The 22,834-nt window shown below is 41.6% G+C and overlaps 1 protein-coding gene across 1 annotated transcript; it reads right to left on the minus strand.

The window, feature by feature from the left end:
- Positions 1 to 413: 413 nt before the first annotated feature.
- Positions 414 to 3,772, minus strand: LOC142376080 (putative C-type lectin domain family 20 member A). The gene is made up of 5 exons (XM_075459906.1): positions 3,725 to 3,772; positions 3,024 to 3,428; positions 1,803 to 2,147; positions 1,625 to 1,716; positions 414 to 1,546 (listed from the first exon to the last, which is right to left on the minus strand). The coding sequence occupies exons 1-5, from the start codon at positions 3,765 to 3,767 to the stop codon at positions 1,460 to 1,462; spliced, it is 972 nt and encodes a 323-aa protein (XP_075316021.1). The 5' UTR covers positions 3,768 to 3,772; the 3' UTR covers positions 414 to 1,459.
- Between the last annotated feature and the right edge of the window lie 19,062 nt (positions 3,773 to 22,834).

Raw genomic sequence — 22,834 nt, forward strand, 5'->3', positions numbered from 1 at the left:
TCGGGGGAAAATAAAAATGAACTTAAACCTTGAATGTGTAATCTGAATATAGAAAATGACATCAGATGCTGCTGATGCAGTGGTCACGTGATGTTACCATGAATATATACACATGCAGCACAGATAAAACTGCACAGGTATAATCACAGACAGACAATAATCAGGGACACATGTTTAATCTGAGTATAGACATGGTCTCTTTGCAGAAAACATGTCTTGTAGAAAAAAAATGATCATAAAATTGAAGGGAAAATCATAAGTAAAAACACTGATGGATTTGAAATTGTTTTATAATAAGCAGCGGCTGTCATTGCTGTAAACTTGAAGATCTCTTGGGAATATAAAGACATGCTCAGAGTTTTATTGGTTGAAAAATCCGAAAACAAGCTCATTATTATTCAGACTATCTTTATTTATCTTAAAACATGTTCCAGGTTATCTTATCTGCTGATGACAGTAATAAAGTCAAATCACTCAGTGAGAAATAAAAACACATCAAAGTTGAACAGTGTTTAAAAATATGAATTGAACTAAAGTAATTATTAAAAAGAATAAAACAACAAACAAGCACAGAAATCATGGCCCTTATTTAATGAAGCTCTGTTAAAAATGCATATCATATGATTAGTTGTTGGTAAAAGTGCCACTTTGGTTCAATCTGTCACTTAAATTAGAGCAAAAGAAAGAAAAAGAAACTTAAAAAATCTATCAGTCCCGTCTCTCATTTTGTCCACGAGTTGCTGCTGTCGGTTTCTGAGCCTCCACGTGAGACATTACGGTTGCAGACGTGTTACTGTTTAGAAAATGTGAGTTATGCACAGGTAAAATCATCATGTACTTCAGGGTTTTGTGTTCCAACTGAAGTAGAGCTGGAGCTGAATAAAAGCCACGTCTGCTGCAGAATCATTTCTCACAGAACAAAACAGCAATTAAACATTTTCACATGCATTTCAGAGCCAGATGTAAGCAGATGTTAGCAGGGTTTCTGACAAGATGGGGCTTAAATGTTGCTTACCTAATTTTCATACAGGCGTCTGCTAAATGATCAAATGTAAATGCACATTTTATCACCATGTTGATGACTACTTGAACTGAAAGATGGAGGAAAAAACTACTGATCTGCGTATGTTTCTAAATTCCTTCTTATGTTCAATGAGACTGAGCTAATATTTGAATAAGATGCTTAATAAAACTTGCTGCTGCCAAGGTAACCATGGCTTTTACCACATCACCCGGGACTAAAATCTAATGGCATTCAGTTTTAAGTTGTACCAGTGAAAATCCACACAAATATATATGCGTATGTGATTTGGTTATAAATCAAATACCACTCAAGTCAAACTACATAAAAGCTTAAGTACAGTTCACCACAGTGAAGAGAGACAATCAAAACGGCATTAAGAACAGTTGAGTGCATGATTGTTCCTTGATTTAAATCACTGAGTTTTGTGAATTCCTCTCAGTCTTTTTTTTCAGTTTTTTTGGGTGGACTCTTCCATCGCAGTTTGAAGTCAGTCAATCCCTGACGTGTCAGCAAGTCGTTCATCTGAAGAGGAATTAAATAAGCAGTCACCGACATAACCATAATTTATACTGAAATAAAAACGGGGACAGAAAGTTTTACCTGCTGGAGGACCTGGCTGTAAATAGCTGGATCAGTCAGGTCAGCATCAGTCTCAGTCGTTATCTTGAAAGTGGAACTGAACATCCTTGAAACTGAACATAAACACTGAGTCAGAAATAATGGGACACATTTTAACTGAAAAGAAAATGTATTTCTTTATTACGTTGTGAATAATCACCTTGATGGCAGATGAATGGCTTCTTGGAACTACAGTAGTAATTAACCCACCTGTGCGATGTATCTGCCATCACACAGTGTCTGTTATCACCACCATATTTCCTCTTGTCTTCAGGGTTCCAGTTGGTGAAGGAGCTTTTGCTCTTGTCGGACCAAGTCCATGGAACTCTGTACAGACCGATCCAAGGTGTAGTTCCAGATGGTTTTGTCCTGTTAGCCTCAGCGTTTTCTTCCTCATTTTCAATCATTGCTAAGTCCGTGTAGTGTTTCCTGCAGTACTCTTGAGCAGACTTCCATGTTACCCCTTGTGAGATGTACACATAGTTTTTCTTGTTTTGCTTTGTAACTGCAACAGAAAATAAACCAGTGGAAGTTCAATTATTCCTCTTGTGCTGCATTTCAGTTTGTTTTTGCACAATGATGAAGATATTGATAACGACTGCTCAGCTGTTCCCAAGTGCTTAGATAGAAGCCAACAAGAACTATTTACTGGAAACCTGCCAGCTTGTGGTTCTCCTAAGGGTGTCACGCCCATGGGATTTTCCCATGTTTTTAGTTTTATGTTTTACATATTTTAGGTTTTATGTCTTGGGTTCATGTTTTGCCATTTGCTTTTCCCCTCACTTCACTTACCAGCTCATTAGTTTCACTCACTTCACCTGTCTTTTTCCCCTCAGCTGCACTCACTCACCTGTCACTCAGTCCCTATTTAGTTTCCAGGCTAGTTTTCTTTGTCGATTTTCACCCCTCATGCTACGCCTCCACGATAAGTTAAGTGTTTTTTATGTATCATACCAAGTCTTTTGTTTTCGTTAGCCTCAGCCATGTTTATGTCTTTTGTTCCACAGTTAAGTTTCTTGTTGAGCCTTGAATTATAATTTAGAGGACATTCGCACAAGGTCATGAAATAGCAGCTCCCTCTACGTTTAGATAATAATAACAATAATGATCTAAATATAAATAAGCCTAACAATAAGGCTTCATGACTGCTGGCACATACAAAGAGCATCAAATGAATGTATACGTTTCCTTATTTAAATAGAATCTATTATAGTTATAGTTACTAAGACGTGCGTAAAGTTTTATGTGCTTGGCACTCAGGGTGTTCCACAGTAAGAGGCATAAAGAGAAGCTTTGCTGCACCGGAGGAGACACCTTTTATTACTATTTACGAAAAAATCTTTTAAAAATCACTGGATTAAATCTATAAAACATGACTTACCATTGTAGCAAATAAAGTCTCTGGTCTGGGAACAATCCGTATCAAACCATACTCCTGCGGTTTCCATCGCTACACACGTTTCCTTTGCCCCTTTGTAATCTGGTTGACCAGAATCCCACATCTGGAAACCGGTTTTGCTCGTTTCCCCGGTCGTTGACCATCTCCAAGAGTTGGTGTCATTGCCCATGGAAGTTTTCCAGGACTTGGGGTCATCCCAGAGTCCGATCCACGCCCAGGAATAAGAGAAATCTACTTTCAGCCTGCTTATATCATCCATGCTTTCGAAGGTGGCCAAGTCGGTGTATTTGTCTCTGCAGTACTGTTGAGCGTCGGTCCAATTCATTTGTAAGTTAACATAGTGGTAATGACGCGCGGGGCACTGTGAGCAGGAGCTGAGGTCAAGTCCTACATACAGATGGAGGATGTAGTTAGTGTTTATTGAATAATTTAAACAAATGAAACTAAATTTGTACTACAGGGCAGAAAATGTTGGTATAAACAGAGGTGTATTGTTGTAGTGTTTTGTTTAATTAATAAAGTCAGTTACTGTTTACTGGAAAAATACTGTTAGATTTTATCCCCTTTTTCTGTGTTTCAATAGAAGAAAACTGTCTTCTGTCATCACCTGTCGATGTGGTATGATTAAAAAAGAGAAACACTCATTTATTTCATCGATAATGCTGAAACATTAATGCTCTTACCAAAGAACAGAGCAGCCATCATCATCATCATGAACCCATCCATTTTGATGTTTACTGCAAACAAGAAGATAATGTGACACAAAACCAGCTGTAAAGCTTCTACATGACTTTATTTGCAAATATTTCCAAACGAATACTTGTTATATCTGGATTTATTCTGCCTGAGTGAGATCTCTACTGGTTGAAAACTGGAATAATCCAAAATTATTCTCAAATTTATCCACCTTACAATCATTAAAATAACCAAGAAAAAACAGATTGCAACAAAAGAAAGTTTGTGGTTCTTTATGAAGATGAGCCCAAAAGAAATAAATGATTTTTAGTATATTGCCTGATTAGTTTCCTGTTGACTGATGGTCAAATTTATATGTAAACTCAGTAACTAACTTAGTCTGTACTTGTTCACAGCTATAAACCATCAAAGGTTTTGATTTTGTCATCGAGAAAGAAGATTTTTACCAAATGAAACTCAACTAAAAGTTGACTGTATGATTTAAAAACTAGCTCCATGTGAGTCTTTCAGTCACATTGTAAAGGTTTGATACTCTATTCATCTGATAAGTACATTGGAAATATTAAAGTTACTTACAAGTCTGAGTACAACGGCCGGAGGTTCTGAAGTCCGGTATGAATTGAACTGGTATATATGTGAAGTCGGACGTTAGACTGTATGAAAAATTCTTGGCGTAATTTTCATATGCAAAGTTTTCCTTTGGGGAAGTTATTTTTTGTGGGCTGTCCTTCCACTGCTTAGAGATCAATACAGTCTCTGTAAAACTGACTACAGTGAGGAAAAAAGTCATTTCAGGACCAATAGAGGCCTAAAATCGATTTACGTCTATAGATCGATAGATAAATATGTTAATGTTTAACGTGGGTTGAGGTCAGGACTGCAGGAAGGCCATTCCATTGTCTGCACTCCCAAATTCCGGAGGTAGTCTTTGATAAAGCCTGCTCTGTGGGGGCGAGGGTGGTCATCTTAGAGGATAGACTTTGGTCCCAGATCTTGTAGATAAGGGATTGCTACTGGTGAAAGAATCTCATCTTGATATCTCTCTCCATTCTGATTCCCTCCAATGATGACAAGCCTTGTGAGGAAGATGCTGCCCCACATCGTCACACTGTCTCCACCGAAAGCTGTTATCCTACACTGTAAAACCCGATAAGTTATTTTAACTCAAAATATTTTTTAAATTGATTACATTGAAAGTTTTGAGTAGTAGTATTTTAGTAAACGATTTTTGAAACGATTTTTTTAAGTAATAAAAACATCCTTGTTCAAGTACTTTTTACTTGTTTAGTTTACTCAATTTTTACTCAATTTTTTTAATGTACAAAAAGTAAAGATAGTTACTTTTACTCAGTATTTTTGTTTTGAAAGCAAGTATAGCTAACTGTAAAATTTAAATTATGTAAACTTAACTTGTTTAAGTTCAGGAAAGCTATACAAACCTCTTAAAACTTAAACATTTTACTTAACATCTTCTCAATTCTAGAAGTTAGTTACTTCATTTTTTTTGTTGAAAATGATTACATAAATTAAATTGTGTATTTTTGACTCAAACACAAGCACATTAAAAACATTAAATACAGTTTAACGCACATGATTTAACTTAAGTTACTCTTTTATTGAGTTACAACTACAAATATACACAAATACTATTATATATAATACTATTATAATACTAGTAATACAAATACTATTAAATAATATTACAAATATATATATATATATATATATATATATATATATATATATATAAATAAATGTATATACACAGCACACTCCTCTTACCACTATTTTCATTTGCAAAGATTGACCTCTATGGTTCTCTTTCTCTATAAGGATATTTTGGGCAGTAATAGCCTTCATTCAACATGTTCACACTAAAGGGCCCAGAGAGTGTGGGGAAGGCATGCAGCAAAGGGCGTCGGTATTGGCTTGGGTTGGGGTTGTAGTGTATTGTTTACTGATTCAAGGTAAACACAAGAAACTTGTGCTAAAGGAAAAACAAAAATGGACCAGACTCAGTGAATAATTCCCTATACTCCCTATATAGATCAGTGAGCAATGCTGACCAACATGTCATTGGGGTCATCAGCTGGGAACCTCCTTTCATCAGTGTTTCGTCGAGTTGGGCCCACGACACCTCCAGGAGGCTAGACAATGACCACTGGCGTCCCAGAGTCACCCCCCTAATGCCAGCCAACACTGCTCCTCACACCACAACAACCATCTTTTACAGCCACAAGCTACCTCAGCCTCTCACCAACTGCACACCAGTCACAGCGGGGTGGGGATTCAAACCCTGGTTATGGTAGGGAGTAATGAAAATATAGAGGGTGCCAGAGGTGGAGGCAGGACAAGACACAATAGCAGATTCAGCAGACACTCGCCTTAACAGTCCTATAATCACTAAAAATGCCAGCAAAAACTAAGCCATACAACTCACTCAAAGCCAACTCACTCAAAATGGCCGCCTGGTTTCAAAAGGCTCACATGGGCCGCACCCTACACTTAAATATCTTGAACTTCTTCTTTGCTTTTCCAAAAGTCTGTTTACCCTATTGCCCCTTTTCCACCGCCAAGCTAGCCCTACTCTACTCGGTTCGATATAGCCCGACACTACACCACACGACACGGCACCAGTAACATTTTCTTTTCCACCAGAAACCGAGACCTGGAAGTGGGCGGAGTCCGCCCGTTCACCACTAACGTGACGTCGGTTTCAGGTGATTACAAAGTGTCACGCCGCGGTTAGTCAAAAGTAAACACAACGATGGAGTGTAATGTGTAACGCAGTTGACAATCCATATTGTTTAGTTAAACCAAGCTCTTTATTAAAAAAGACAGTACAAAAGTAAACAGCAGGAGTTGTCTCAGATACAGGCGTCGACGCCAGTGTTGGTGCCGGTGGAATGCAGATAGCAGCTGTTGCCTCAGCTGCAGATTGCGATGCCAGTGTCGGTTCTGAAGCCTGCAGGATTGGAGGATCTTCGCTGACCTCAGCAACCGAACACTCATCGGTTGCACAAACCGAGTCTTGAGGGAAAAAAAATAAAAAGTGTGAACATACGAAACGCATACACGTAACCGCATAGGTGAGACACTGTGCTAGCCTTCCAAAACAGCGTTGTTTGCTAGCTCACTCAGAACAACTTACATGAGACACCTGTGTAACGTTTTACACAAGTTAAAGACTGAACATGTATTTGTTACGATATAAAACATGCATTTGTTAAGATATAAGCGTTGCACCAAGGGGATAAGAACAACACTTACCATTTTCCATCGCCTCCAACAAAGACGTCGCCGAATCCACGCCGTTCGCCGGGCGGTGACCGTAAATGCCGTCCATTTGGTCGAACCACTTCCATGTCTTTCGGTTTGACCCACTCCGGCTGTTGTGGTCCTTTACCTGCCGGTAATCACTCTTCAGCTTGTCTCGGTACTGCTGAGAATTCCGGTGATAGCCATGGTTAGCCATCAGCTTGGCTTCTCATTTCGTGTTGCTCCGTCCAGTTCCTTCTGTACGCGGTCCTCGGCCACCACACACAGAAAGGTCTGCACCTCGCTCACTGTCCATGGGTTGGCTTTCCTTCTCTGGTCTTCCATCTTCGCAATTCTGTTTATTCTCTGTTGCTCTCGCAGGTGTGTTTTCATACATGGCGGGTGATTATATAAAGCTCCCCGAGCTTCGTTGCGTGTATGACGTAATTTCACCTGACCAATCAGTGGACAGCACTAATCACGTGACGTTTTTAGCACCGACTAGTACCTACTAGACCCACCTCTGAAGCAGGTACTTGCTGGGGCTCAAAATTGTAATGGGTCCCACCTTCAACCCGCGGTGGAAAAGCTCACAATCAGGGTAGAGTGGGACCGTGTAGAGCTGTGTTGGTACAAAAATGTTCGGTGGAAAAGGGGCATGAGTGCTGCCCCTGCTGGGCCCCCAGCTGCTATTGCTTCTTCTAATCCAAATCCACTGACTGGACTTTACTGGCTCATCAGACACTTCCTTCACTATTTTCCTCACACTCTGTCCACTTACACCCAACTCCCTCAACGATAAGACAACAGACTTTGCAACAAATCCTCTACATCCTACTTCCACTGGACATATCCTAACTTTCCATCCTCGCTACTCTGCTTCTGCCCCCAACTCCACATATCTAAGCTTTTTACTTTCATATGCTTCTGCTACTAATTCCTCCCAAGGAACAGTCAGCTCTATGAAATAGACTCTCATTCTACTCCTAGACCATAAGACTATATCAGGCCTTAGATTTGTAGAGGCTATCTCCTGGGGAACAACAAGCTTATTTCATAAATCTACCTGCATCTCCCAATCACAAGCATCCTCCAAGCTGCCGTGCCTCCTTATCGTCTTATTAACTTTCTCCCCCTCTTGAACAAACTGAATTGCAACTCTCTTCACCTTAGACCCTCCTAAGTTTACCTGCCTTCGTTTATCTTCAATACCTGCAGCTAAGCTTCTTAATACTTGGTCATGTCGCCATGTATACCGGCCTTGTGACAGACTAACCTTACAACCTGACAAAATATGCCTTAGAGTTGCAGTACCTGAACATAACGAGCATAACGGGTCTCCATTTACCCAGAGTTTTAGGTTCTGGGGAGTTGGCAATACATCATATGTTGCCCCTATCAAAAGTCTAATACTCCTTTCGTCCATACTCCACGGTTCTTTCCAACTAAGCTTTTTCTTCTCTACACCTTCCCAATTCAACCACCGTCCCTGCTTAGCCTGAGCCACTGCCTTTGCACCCCTTAACATTTCCTCCTGTCTACGAACCTGCTCAACAACTAGCTTTCTCTTCTCCTTGGGACCTGCTCTACTCCACACTGGTTTGCCTGGACCAAGCCCCAAGCCTCCCCGGCCTATTTGCACATTACCCACAATGTCTAAGAGTTTCTTCTGCCTCCTGAGCTGCCATTCTTGGTTTCCACTTCCTCCCCTTGGTTGGGTTTGGAACCACCTTACTAACTACCACATCTTTACTCCCAGCTAACAGGAGCTCTGTCCTAACTTTAGTAAATTTAAACTCCTCTACTAGACTAGATACTGGGAGCTGGAGTATGCCTTTCCCATAAAGTGCCACCGTACTTAAGCATCTAGGAACACCTGGCCACTTCCTAATATAAAAACTAACTAATCTTTCCATTTTTTCTACAACAGATAATGGAATCTCATACACAGACAGTGGCCACATCAACCTAGGAAATAATCCAAACTGCAGACACCACAGCTTCAACTTTCCTGGAAGCTCCGATTTATCTATTCTATCCAGTCCCTCAGCAACATCTTTCCGAAACTGCACTGCCTGCTCTCCATCATTCATGTCTGCCTGGTACCACCTGCCTAAACTCTTTACTGCCTTTTCCCTAATTATTGGAATGTTTTCTTCATCTATTAAAAACTTTCTATCAGTTAATTTCCCTCTACTTATTGAGATACTTCTAGACTTAGTAGGTTTGATTTTCATACCAGCCCACTTTAGATTTTTATTAAGTCTCTCAAGTATTCTCTTCATACGTGGCACTGTTGTAGTCACTAACGTCATATCATCCATGTATGCTCTAATTGGTGTAAGACGCATGCCATCCTGACGTCTCTCTCCACCTACAACCCACTTGGAAGCTCTAATAATTATCTCCATCGCCATTGTAAATGCTAATGGAGAAATCGTACACCCTGCCATAATGCCTATTTCTAGCCTCTGCCAACCTGTTGTGAAACCTGCTGTACTTAGGCACAGTCTAATATCCTGAAAATATGCTCTTGCTAAGTTAACAACTACTATGGGCACTCTAAAATACTGAAACGCTTTCCAAATAAGGCTATGTGGCACTGAACCAAATACATTTGCTAGATCCAGAAATATAACATGCAAGTCTTTTTTTCTCAATCTTGGCTGTCTGAATCTGATGCCAAATCATGCTAGTGTGCTCTAAACACCCTGCTAAACCTGGTATTCCTGCCTTCTGCACAGTAGTATCTATCAAGCTATTCTTTTCTAAATAACTAGCTAATCTCTGTGCAACTAAACTAAAGAAAATCTTCCCCTCGACATTTAGGAGAGAGATCATCCGGAACTGACTCAGGTCCGAGGACTCTTTCTCCTTTGGAATAATAACGCCTCCTGCCCTACGCCATGCTCTAGGAATAACCTGTTTCTCCCAAACTATTCTTAATTGCCTCCACAAAATCTTTAGGATATCAGGTGCACTTTTATAAACCCGGTAGGGGACTCCATTTGGCCCTGGGGCCGACGAAGCCTTTGCACGCCTGACTACCTCCTCAACCTCTTTCCACCTAGGTGGTCTAACATCCATCTTATGAGCTATCTCTCCTAATGGTGGCATGTCAGGTGGAAGGCCTACTACTCTACGCTGCTCAAGATCTGAATATGTATTTCTTAGATACTCTTCCACCTCTGACTTTGTTGCCTTAAGCTGCCCTCCCTTTTCCTGGTTAAACAATCCTTTAAAAAACTTGAACGGGTCCCTGTAAAATGCAGTCCTTACATATTCTTTCTTCTTTCTCTTTTTCCTAAGACATTCAGCCCTTCTGAGTATTGCTAGCCTGTTTCTTCTGTAACTCTTTTCCACTGCTTTCTTAAATTTCTTCTTTCCTTAACCAATTTCTCCATCTCTTTTTGCCGTCTAGACTTAACTAAATGTACTCTTTCAACCCTCTTTCTATCTTGCACCCCAAATATTTCTATACCATAGGAGTAAATTATATCTCCCATCTTCTCTAGCCTATCGCTTGCTTTTCCTCCTAACCTACCCAATACTATCGACAAATCTTTATTGACTGCCTCCCATTCTTTGTTACTATTTGCCCTAGGCCACTTAACTCTAGCTTTCTGCTCCATATTTCTCTCTATAACTGGCCTGTTCACCTCAGTATCAGCTGCATCCCTTCTTAGAACCTCCTCCGTAGCTGTGTTATTGATATCCTTCGGACTGTGGTTTTCTACCTGCCACTGGACTTCATCTGACTTACTCGATTGACTTCTTAAAAAGTACTGATCGATTCGGCCACACTGCCCTTCCTTTACCACATCTCTTTCTTCCCTGATGCATTTTAAGTCCTCTAACTGATGTTACTTTCTGCCAGCCACAAGGACAAACCTGGAGCTTACTTCCCTCTAGTCTACCACTTTTATTTTGTCCAACTACGCTCTCTTTCCTCTGAGAACTATTCTGGTCAGTTCTAGCCCTAGAGAATAGGTCTGTCCCCCTATCCTTCACTGACTCGCGTATCCACCTCATAGTCATGTTCGTTCCAGTGTCAGTTGCCATGTAGTCTGCCTGTGAGTCATCTTCCGCCCCTGCTCTCGCTGACTCTTGGGGTATTCTCTTTAATCTATTTGTAGCTTATGCTGGTTGTAACAAAGCTGCTAGGCCTCGCTACCGCTACCATGGATTGCTAGCTCATGGCAGCACCTTTGGGGTCTTTGCCTCCTGTCAGCTGTCTTTCCAATCTGTCACATGGTCTTTCCCTTCTTGTCAGCTGCCCTATTCACAACAGTCACTAGCTAGGCTGGATTTGTATTCAAGGTAAACACAAGAAACTTGTGCTAAAGGAAAAAAAAATGGACCAGACTCAGTGAATAATTCCCTATACTAGATTAGTGAGCAATGCTGACCAACATGTCATTCTTCTTGTCTTGGCTCTCGGTGGAAGAGGTCGCATTTTTCTCTGCTCCTCCCTCCCTTTTTTTGCCCTGCTCAGCGTGTCTGCGTGTGTGTCTTTTGGAGCATCTTTTTACATATCAGACGAATTCAAGTAAGATGGATTTGGTCAGCTGGGGTCTCAATGCTTTTGATCAAATTTTCTCAAATGCGAAGTTGAGGAAAGGAGAAGCCTCATGCCCCGACAGGACATTCTTCGCTGGATACTCGGAGGACGCCTGGGGGAAATGGCGTACCGTGTGTTTAGCGTTGCTGGCTGTCGAGGACGCGGAAGACGTCTACATATTCGGATTTATGATACTCGGGTTCCTGCTGTTAAGAGTTGGAGGATACCTGGTATATTGTGAAATTAAGAGATCATGGAAGGCATTCAATGGGGTCACAAGAGCAATCAACGCTCAGACTGAGATGCTACGTGAGCAGAATCGGAAGCTGGAGGCGATCCTTGCGCAGGTTCGCAGGCTGCAAACAAGAAGATAATGTGACATAAATTCAGCTGTAAAGCTTCTGCGTGACTATTTGTTTACAAATATTTTGGGAAAATAAACAAAATGTGTTGGACACATAAACCATTCATTCTTCATTTTCTTGTTTGCTCAATTTCATATTATGAAAGACATATGCAAATAGACGTACAGTCGGAGCGCACTGCTCCTACCACTATTTCCATATGCAAAGATTGACCTCAAAGGTTCTCTTTCTCTTTAAGGGCAGAAATAGCCTTCATTCAACAGTAGGTACACGCAAAAGGGCCCAGAGAGTGTGGGGAAGGCATGCAGCAAAGGGCCTCGGCTTACACGCATATGAACTTAAGTAACATCCCATTCTTAATCCAGAGGGTTTAATATGACGCCGGCCCACCCTTTGCAGCTATAACAGCTTCAACTCTTCTGGGCAAGCTTTCCACAATGATTAGGCATGTGTTTATAATTTTTTGGCCGTTCTTGCAGAAGCTCATCTGTGAGGTCAGACACTGATGTTGGACAGAAGGTCTGGCTCGCAGTCTCCACTCTAATTCATCCCAAAGGTGTTCTATCGGGTTGAGGTCAGGACTCTGCAGGCCAGTCGGGTTCTTCCGCACCAAACTGGCTCATCCATGTCTATATGGACCTTGCTTTGTGCTCTAGTCATGTTGGAACAGGAAGGGGCCATCCCCAAACTGTTTCCACAAACTGTTTCCACAAAGTTGGGAGCATGAAATGGTCTAAAATCTTTTGGTATGCTGAAGCATTCAGAGTTCCTTTCACTCTATCTAAGGGGCCAAGCCCAGCTCCTGAACAACAACCCCACACCATAATCCCCCCCTCCACCAAACTTTACACTTGGCACAATGCAGTCAGACAAGTACCGTTCCCCTGGCAACCGCCAAACCCAGACTCCTCCATCAGATTGCCAGATGGAGAAGCGTGATTCGTCACTGCAGAGACCGCATCTCCACTGCTCTAGAGTCCAGCGGCGGCGTGCTTTACACCGCTGCATCCGACGCTTTGCATTGCACTTGGTGATGTGCGGCTTGGATGCAGTTGCCATGGAAACCCATTCCATGAAGCTCTCTACGCGCTGTTCTTGAGCTAATCTGAAGGCCACATGAAGGTTGGACGTCTGTAGCGATTGACTCTGCAGAAATTTGGTGACCTCTGCGCACTATGTGCCTCAGCATCCGCTGACCCCGCTCTGTCATTTTATATGGCCGACCACTTCGTGGCTGAATTGCTGTCCGCCCACCCTCCCAGCATCAGAAGCAACATCATTTTGAAGAAAATTTTTCATTTCATTCACATTTCATCTGCGAAATCATGCAAATTACATTTTATGTCCTAACCAAAGAGTAATTTTAAATGGTGCACACATACTGTATATAAGAAATAGGATGTATTTGGTGAATGAATTGTCAGAAAATCGTGAAAATGCCTTTGCAATAATTAAGGTTAATAGTCCAAATCCATTTATTGATTATAGAGATTTAAAATTACAGAAAGGCACCAAATTCTCCCACCAGAGCAGCTGGAAACAAAGAATATTTGTGGGTTCTGATCCAAGAAAGAGATTATTTTAGTTCTCATTTTATGTACATGAGTTTTTTATTAAAAAAACAGCATTTTCTTTGTCAAATGCACATCTTTAAGGTTATGTTTTGATTTTATATTTTACTTTAACACCCCACCCCAGAAGCTGGGAAGTCTTTTACTTGCTCGTGTGAAGGCAGACATTTAAAACCCTGCAGGATGCAGTGCTTGGGACGATTTTCATATGCAAAGGCTGACTTTGGTGTAAATCCTTCTTTTGGGGTTGTTTAGTGTCAGTAACTGACGAAAGCTGCTAAAAGGAGTTCTGTCAGAACCACTCTCGTCAAAACGAGACGAGAAACAGAGATAAATTTCAGAAGCTTATTCTGAATGCATACAATTTGTGTTTGGCGGTATGGCTCTGTTCGGAGGAAGTTCCCGACTTTTCCATGAGCTCCATGGAAGCCAAGACAGGGAACAGCAGCATCCTCAGGTGGAGTGCCTTCCATTTGCTGTAAAGGCAACAAACCCCCCAACAGACCATACCGGAACGCAGACCAGCCAATTGGATTGTTGGACCAGGGTGTCCTACAACCCCCCAACGAAATATTAGGCTACCAAACGTGTGTCACCATTATGATTAGTAGTAGTAGTATTACAAAAATAATTATTATTAAACCGCGACTATGCTTGACGTTAAAAGGTGGAACTGCCGTAGGCCTACATGAACACAGACTGAAATGTGATGCGAGTATTTAATTGGGGCAAGCATTGAAACTCAACCACTTAGGTACACCATATAAAATATAGTCGGTCTCCACAGCAGCGACAGAGCTTTGCGGCAGGGCAAAGCAGAGCAAGATCCAAGCAAAGCAGAGCAAGATCCGATCCAAGAACAGCAAAAACGAGATCCAAGCAAGCAGAACAGGATCCAAGCAAGCAGTGGTGATTCTAGAGATTTATACATGGGGTGGCAGGCATATATTGTAGGGTGGCAATTTTATTTATTTTATTTTTTTTAGGAAGCCCATCTTACTTTGTACTTTATATTAGCCCATATACAACAGTTTTTTCAACACCCAAGTGTGATAAATTCAATATTTGGTCTCCATACATGAGCATTCCACTTTTTAGTACATTAAAACAGTGTTTCCCTTGGGATTATTGTAGCAGCAGAAATGTTTTTCCCCCCCATTAACAATAACAATAACAAAACATGTATATAAACTGATTGCTATACAGTATCAAATTACAGAAGCTGTATGCGACGATTGCTGTGCGGCAAATCTCTTAACAACTCATCCAAATCTAAATTTTTTGCACGTTTAGACTCAAGAATTGCTAAACCTGTGAGTCTGTTCTCTGACACAGTTGAACGCAGGTGATTTTGATGAGTTTAAGAGCTGAAACTCCTCTGTATGGTTCCAACACAGTTCTGCTAGCCTTAGCCACCAGTGGCGGTTGGTCAATAGAGGGCGCTAGAGCGCCGCCCCTCCCGTGAATCAACCATAACAAATATGAAATTAATTACACATTTGTACATTGCGTTTTTACTCGTGCAGTGGTGTGATAGACTCTGCTGTAGGCTACATGCCACTGCCAGCAACCATTAAATGCTTTCAACTTTAAGATAGGCTTGCTATTTGCTATTGGATATAAAGCCCTCCTCCAGGTGGTCGCCGGTAACACTGGACTCTATGAGAGCTAGCAAACTTTTTTACCGCGAACAAGCAGAGGCAGCTTTTCATTGGCGCATGAAACATTTATTCTAGTTCGCAGCTCTGTGCGCCCAGACCAATGGCAGAGTTTTCCTTATTTTTTTCCTTAACGTGATTGGACAATTCATCGAATCAATCACGTCCATCAAGCAAGCATCCGAGGAAGCGCCGGGCTCTCGGGGAAGAAGACCACAGACAGTAGGATTGCTGCAGAGGTGAGTCTCTGTTGTAGAAATTAGTTGTATTCCATTTTTCAGTGCAGTCAAGTCAAGTCAGCTTTATTTATATAGCACATTTAAAAACATCAGAATTGATCCAGTCTTCTATATTATTCCTCAAAACATTAGACACACCTACCTTTTAATGTGGTCTTTGTTTTTCCTGAATATTTGTACATTTTGCAATAGAATAGGAAATTCAGAACCATCCCTCCCTACTATTATGTTGTGGTTATGGTATAACATATGGTCTATTTTCATTAAAGTAGCCTACTTTCTGAATCTATTCTGCCCCAAAACTCTTCATTTTTGATCAACTCAATGTCTGTCTCTAACTGTATTGATAGTTTAACAATGATCTAGTTGAATGGTGTTTAGATGGTGTAACATGTGGTCTATTCTAATTACAGTAGCCTATATTTCTTGATCTATTCTGTCCCAAAACTCTTTATTTAAGGTCAACAATATCCAAAGTATCTCTCTAATTGTATTAATACTTGAACAATGGTCTAGTTTAGGTGGTTTTTAGAATTTGTGTGTTGTGTTCTGATTGTGAGGTGCTATTTGACCCATCACGCGCAACTGCGCCCCCCCAACAAATTGAATCACCAGCCGCCACTGTTAGCCACCACTAGCATACTAGCCAACGCCAACTAGCAGACTTTTTAAGAACGGTTCATAGAACAACAATGATATGAAATGCCACACTTCAATTGGTTCAGTTCAAGATGTCAAAGGCTAGCCAGTAGCTAGCTAGTTCAACGTTTTCAGTTAGGTAGCGCCAGCTATCTAGTTACCGAACTGGCTTGAAAAGCTATCTTGTGGCTACCGTGACATGAGGTAACCCATAGGCACAAAGCACTCCACACCCCGACACGACAGGTGGCGCCGCACCCATCAGACTGTAATGCATACATACCAATCAGCAGCGTGTAGCACCTGTTGGGGAGGTGAGGCGCGCGCTCCACCTTATAGTGATGGGATTTTCGGCTCTTTTTCGAGATGCGGCTCTAATGGCTCTTCTTACTGTGGAGAGCCGGCTCTTTCGGCTCCCAAACGGCTCCCGATATATATATTTTTTACATAATTAATTAATAGCTTAAACCTAATTTGATAACATTTTGTTTCATTATTGACATTGTTAAGCACTTATGATGAGTACAAATGCGGCATAACAATGCTTTATAAATAAAAGTTTTATTATAACCAATTAAATTATCACAAAATAGCACCACTTCCACAAAAATAACTTAAAATAAATTAAACAGTTATAAATACAAACACGCTTGACACGAGGACAGCAGAGGAAAGGAAAAAAGTGGACAAACTTTTTTTCAGTGTTTCCCGTCACCTTATTAATTGAAAGCTGCGTGTGATTGGTCAGATGTGTGGAGCACACGCTTGACATGAGGGCAGTGGAGACATTAAGGCACCGACCAAGGAAAAAAACCCTCCGTCAAGCACTGGCAGAAGCAGAGCAAAACGCGCAAGGAGAGGGAGAGTGAGAGGGAGGGAGAGGGGAGAGACAGCGAGGCACCGAAGGACAAAAATAAAAGGAAAAAACTGTCGGCTCTGTGGCACTTGCAGAGCACAAGCGCAACGACAGGGAGGCGGAGAGACAGAGAGATACTGAAAAAAAAAAAAAAAAAAAAGGCTCCCAAATAGGATCCCAAAACAGCTCCCATTGTGGAGCCGGTTCCTGTCGTTCACTTCAAAGAGCCGGCTCTTAGAGCCGGATCGTTCGCGACCGACACATCACTACCACCTTAGAAGCATCACCGCGAGGATCCAAACGGACCAATTAGGAGGATGGTTTGTAATCCAAATGTGCCGGCATAAGACCCGCGCCACACAGCTACAGTCACGCAAAATCATGTGAAATCGGTGTAAAATAAGCCGCGTGTCTAACCGCGGCAGCCCTGCCACGTACAGGAGCCCGGCCGCGGCCTACCTCGACTCTGCCCGCGGCGCGCTGTGACAGCCCGCCCAGTGTCGCGTCTTGGCTCGGCTGGACTTGGGAAGGTTCGGTGTCCTCCACGGCGTCCATCTCAGCCGAATCTTCCGAGTCCTCCGGCAGACTCTCCGACTCCGCCCGCCGGCAGGCGGGGATCCATGCCGGACGACAGGGTAAGCAGCAGCAGCAATAATAATACTAGCATCGGCGCGTATGCTAGTCGGAGCTACGTCTTGCAAGCAGAAAGCAAAAAGAGCAGTGACAGCAAACCAAGTTTAAATGAAGCGCCCCAAATGCCAGCATCCAATTGCGAGCAGCAGCTGATTACCCATAAGCGCAGTTGGTTTGTGGACAGCCATAAGGGTTGGGTCGGCGTCAGCCAATAGGCAAAGGGCGCGTTGACTACGTGGTCTGCCAGAACTACCGCGGTGCTCCATTTAATTTGTTAAAGGTCCAAGTAAGTTCAAGACAACTACGTTTTGAAGATGGTGGTCACTCTTGTCATGTTCAGCAACTTGCGCAGAATTCATCTTTGCAACCAGCTCCAGAGGCACGTTATAAGGTCATATTCTGCCCTTTTTAACAATTTGACACAGTTTTCTGAGGTCACATTGAGATGTATGAGACAGGATTTGCTCAAAATACCTGTTGGTTTTAAGCCCAGTGTCTTTTGTCTTTGCCCTGTGTTGAACCTTCTTTTTTAACCGTCTGTTTTCAGAGTGGGGTCTTTAGCCCCTCACCCCCCAGCTGTGGGTTGTCTGAATTACAGAACGGAACCATTCAACTAGTTAGCATTCAGTTACCAAAATAATGGTGTAACAATAGTGTTAGTCTTTTAAAAAATAAAAGCAAAAACTTCTTAGACGTTAGTGTGCATCATCTTCGTTACCAAAGCTGTTAGCGTTAGCTCCTGCTAAAGGAAAAAAATGAATAAACCATGAGGAATTATTTTCTCAGATACTTCCATTTCCCTGCTCTGAAGTTCACGCTCTGAAAGTTGAAAATGATCCCTCTTTGTGGCTTAGTTTCTTCAGTCCAGTGTTGAAGTGGACCAAGTTGTTAAAACTGTGGTTGCTGCACATGCACAGTACTTAGCTAACTCTGCTGCAACATTACCCTCAAATATAGTTTATCCACTGGGCTCTTATATCCTCTGAGGCTGCTGCTAGATGGAGGATGCTCCTCAGTGCAGCTGACAGCAGAACAATTCCACCAGAAGCTGGCTTGATCCATCTAGCAGGGTGGATGTGAGCAGGTGGGGCACAGATGTCAAGGCTTAGCAAAGGAGGAGTGAACTTAAGAAGTGATATATCTTTTGAAATGAAAACCTAACAGAGTATAATAATATACAGAAATGGCTAAATGTTAACTGTTTTAGTTTTTTTAGGCTTAAAAATGTAGTTTTTAACCTGTTGATGGAAACATTGGACATTGTAGTTATTCATTAAACACAAAAAGATAAATGATGCATCTCTTAAATGCTGTGAGAATGAGATCTAAACTCGTGCACATCACAAACACCCTGTTCTGAAGTCATTTTCATATGCAAAGTGTGAAGTCAAAGTTGTTCTTTGAGGATTGTTTACACCATTTGCAAATGTTGTTTTTCAAGCTCGCCACTGTTGAATGGAATTGACTATCAAAGCATCATTTAAAGTCTCCTTTATTAAATATTCTACAGACATGTGTAGCCCACATGCTACTTTTAGGTTGTAATGAAAATAGAACTGTAGTTTGCAATACATTTTAATTGCTACTAAACATCGCTTAAAATGTTATCACGTGTAGAGTCATTATGGCTGACGTTGAAGCTGTTTCACACTGAAAAAACATCAGCACACAGCAGAGGGTGCTGCAGAATGGATTTGCAGGATACAGCTCTGCTGTAAACAAACCAACACTCACAATATTTCAGTTGTTCTCAAACAGATGGATACTTCAGTTTTTAGCAAATGTAACTCAAACAGGAGGAAAATGTGCATTTGTTAGAGATTAAATTCAGCTGGGGCTTAATAAACACCAGAAAGTGTTTACAGGTACAGAACAGTAGATGGTGCAGGTCTAAAAGAATCGAGGAAACCATTGATGACTGTTTCGATGCTACAGGTGTATGAGGATATATAACAACGTGGAATGATTGTGTTGAAAAAAATCAGGGAAACAAAAGCTCAATATTATTGAAGACGTAAAATGGAAAATTAACATTCACTATCACTCAGTATTACGTGTTAAATATGACCCCCTTAAACTGAAAACAATGCAGAACTGAGAAGAAAAAAGCATCATCACACTTTTTATACAGTATTAGGAGTAAATGACTGAACATCGTGCTGTGTTGCAGCTTTCAGGAAGTTGCTCGTGCAGGTTCAAAATTCCCCTAAAAAGAAATGCAAAACAATCATTTGGTTATTCAGAGAGATTCAGTGTCTGTGAGTGTTTATTTCAGTATTTGTACCTTTGGCTTTGTTTTGTGTCTCCTTCTCTGGCAGCTTCCTCCAGGCCAGTTTGACGTCAGTCACACCACGGTTAGCAAGCATTGCACGTAGCTAAAAAAAAAGAAAGATGAAGGTCAAATTTAAAATGTAAAGCAATGTTTACCTTTTTAAATCTTCCCTTTTTTGCTCCGTCTCTCTTATGTTTGGGCCCGCAGACACGCCTTGTCTTGCTTTCCCAGTGGGAGTGACAAACATAATGAACGTCTACCCTTATCCTCACATAATATCAACTTAATTCTGGCGATTACCCTAAAACAGCTCGATTTTACAGCACAACTTCTAATGGGTTTGTTTGTCCGTATGTCCAAAACGTGGTAGTGTGACGATAAAGGAAAAAGAAACTGTGATGAGAAATATTTCACTGCCTGTTTTTTACAGTTCAGATTATGTGATGCAAACCTGTAACCATGTATTCATCCATTTCTTATTCCTAACCCTTATCATATTTTTATTGTTCTTTTTTTTTTTTAATTATTCCTAATCTTAAAGCAGACTTTTCAAGTCATTTCATTCCAAATCTTTGGTACCCCTAGATTAGTTTTGCACACTCGATAACTCCAAATAGTTTGTGATTAGTTCAGAGGGAGGGAGAGCTTTCTCTGAGGTGAAGCCTCCTCCTGGGAACCAGAGAATCTGGCTAAACTGTCCTCTGAGCGGCTGAATTCCTGGAGGCTTTCCAGGGGGGAGTGACTCATGAAATGCGCACTGCTCCAGTTGCCTGCTAGGAAGCTACAGCAACACATAAACAAGAAAACTATTTGAAAAACACACTACTATTACAGCCACATTTCACTGTTTGGTAAATGTGCACACAGTGTCTGTTTGTGTGAGTCACTCTGTGTTTCTGGGCGGTTTTACCGGCAACATATGGATGCATTTAGTTGTCTTGTGAACAGCCTGCGGTTCACACTTGTGCTCTTAGTGTTGGAACAGCCTTGGCTTGTAGCTTCAGTCTCCCCACAAAGCCACTGTTGTTCTGGTCCTTGTTCATAAAACTGAGGTCTGTGAAGTGTAGTGAAAAAATACAAACTTTGCTGGCCAGGAAAAACTAATCGCATCCACTGATCCAAGATTACTGGGTGCAGCTGAAAACGGCCAACTTGCCTTCACAACCAAAAAGATATCTCTGAATCAAAAACAAGTACTGTGCTCTGAAAAGTACGAGCCGATCACTTGTTCCTTGCAGCCCGAAAACTCTATAAAAAGCTAGCAGTGGATAATGTGCAGCTTCTAGCTCCCATGAGCAAATGTTGCCTTAAAGCAGGGATGTCCAAAGTCTGTCCTGCAGCTTTTAGATGTTCCCCTGCGTCAACACTCCTGATTCAGATGAAACGGATCTCTCCAAAAAGATTGTTAAAGGGACACTTTGCCATTTCTTCCCCCATCTAGTGGTGCAATTTTATTTTGCAAATTCGAATGAATTTGCTCTCTAGCGACTCGCGTTTTCAAATGTGCGTTGCAACTTCTTGAACTACGGCAGGCGGTATGTGTCAAGATTCAAGAAGCTACAGCTTCAGACTCAAGGTCCATAAAAACAAAAAGACATCAAGACACACAGTACAAAGGATTACATAACACACATACAATAACACTATACATACAGATGACAGATAACATGTCAGATAACAAAAGTTGACATAGCCTTTGGTGTGCAAACAATGCAATTAGTCATATTCCAGGAGTTACCGGAAGTGACGTCGACGCAGCGTTAGCGTTAGCAGCAGTGTGTAGTTGCTATCTGGAAAGTGTTCTTTTAAATAAACTCCCGGTAAACTTACAAACTTTCTAATGCCTCGTTTTGTGATTTAAGAGTCTATGTGTACTACGGCAGACGTGTACTACGGCGGACGTGACGTCAAAATGACATCATTTCCGCTTGTAGGGGAAACGCGTTGGGGAAAACGCGATTCGAAGTGCTTTTTGTCCCTCTCTGCACTTCGTCGTTTTTCACAGACCAGAAGGACATGGCAGGCTCCATAGAGCTTGCCCGCTCTGTGTAGATACAGACAAGTTATTATTCACTCAGGAGGATAAGTGAGATTGTTGACAGAGATAATTTTACACCAATGAGGACTAATTTATGAATGAATATGTTGATTTGAGCTAATAAATTACTTAATTTATTACATAGTGTCCCTTTAAGTTGTGCACACGCCTGCTCGTGATGCACTGATCTGAATTAGGTGTGTTGAAGCTGGGAAACATCTAAAACAGGGGTGGCCAACCGGTCAGAGACTAAGAGCCACATTATTTAGAAAAATGACCGAATTCGGTCACGTGACGCATCAACGCTGATATTAACCGAGCAAAATGAGTCAAAGACAGACGTGTTTGGAAAGCTTCTTCCCAGTGAGGAGACAAGAAGAAGATGCTGTGACCACTAAGAAAAAGAAAGCTGCATTTTGAAGGCACGTTTAAGCGTTACCATAGCGACCAGAAAGCGTTAGGAGGCAGAGAGGATGTTATGTCAGGAGGACGCTGCAAATAAAGTTACATACAAGTGCACAGTGGATTCAAGTTTGTTATCATATTTACTAAATACCACAGTGTCTATGTTGGTCGTATTATTTTATTTTGTAGTATTTATCCGCCACACCTGAAAGGCCGGTCCGTGAAAATATTGTCTGACATTAAACCGGTCCGTGGAGCAAAAAAGGTTGGAGACCGCTGCCATATTGAACTCAAACGAAGCGAACACGAACATAAAAAAAAACCACAAATTTTGATGCATGTGGCTCGGGAGCCGTGGGTTGGACACCCCGATCTAAAACCTGCAGGACAGCAGCCCCCGAGGATCGGATGTGAACATCCCTGACTTAAAGGGATAGTTCGCCTCTTTTGACATGAAGCTGTATGACATCCCATACTAGCAATATCATTTATGAACATCTTCTTACCCCCTGCTGCGTCCTGTGAGCCGAGTTCCAGCCTCGTTTTGGTGTTGACAAAAGTAGTCCGGCTAGTTGGCTGGGGTTTAAAATATAAAGCGTTTT

The sequence above is a fragment of the Odontesthes bonariensis genome, unplaced genomic scaffold, assembly GCF_027942865.1.
Source record: "Odontesthes bonariensis isolate fOdoBon6 unplaced genomic scaffold, fOdoBon6.hap1 scaffold_165, whole genome shotgun sequence".
NCBI classification, from domain to species: Eukaryota; Metazoa; Chordata; class Actinopteri; order Atheriniformes; family Atherinopsidae; genus Odontesthes; species Odontesthes bonariensis.

Coding starts and splice junctions, on each gene's coding strand:
- LOC142376080 (XM_075459906.1), bottom strand. CDS start 3,767: ATGGATGGGTTCATGATGATGATGATGGCTGCTCTGTTCTTTG. Junction 1,717..1,802: donor GCCATTCATCTGCCATCAAG/GTGATTATTCAC, acceptor GTTTATGTTCAG/TTTCAAGGATGTTCAGTTCC. Junction 1,547..1,624: donor ACAGCCAGGTCCTCCAGCAG/GTAAAACTTTCT, acceptor ATTCCTCTTCAG/ATGAACGACTTGCTGACACG.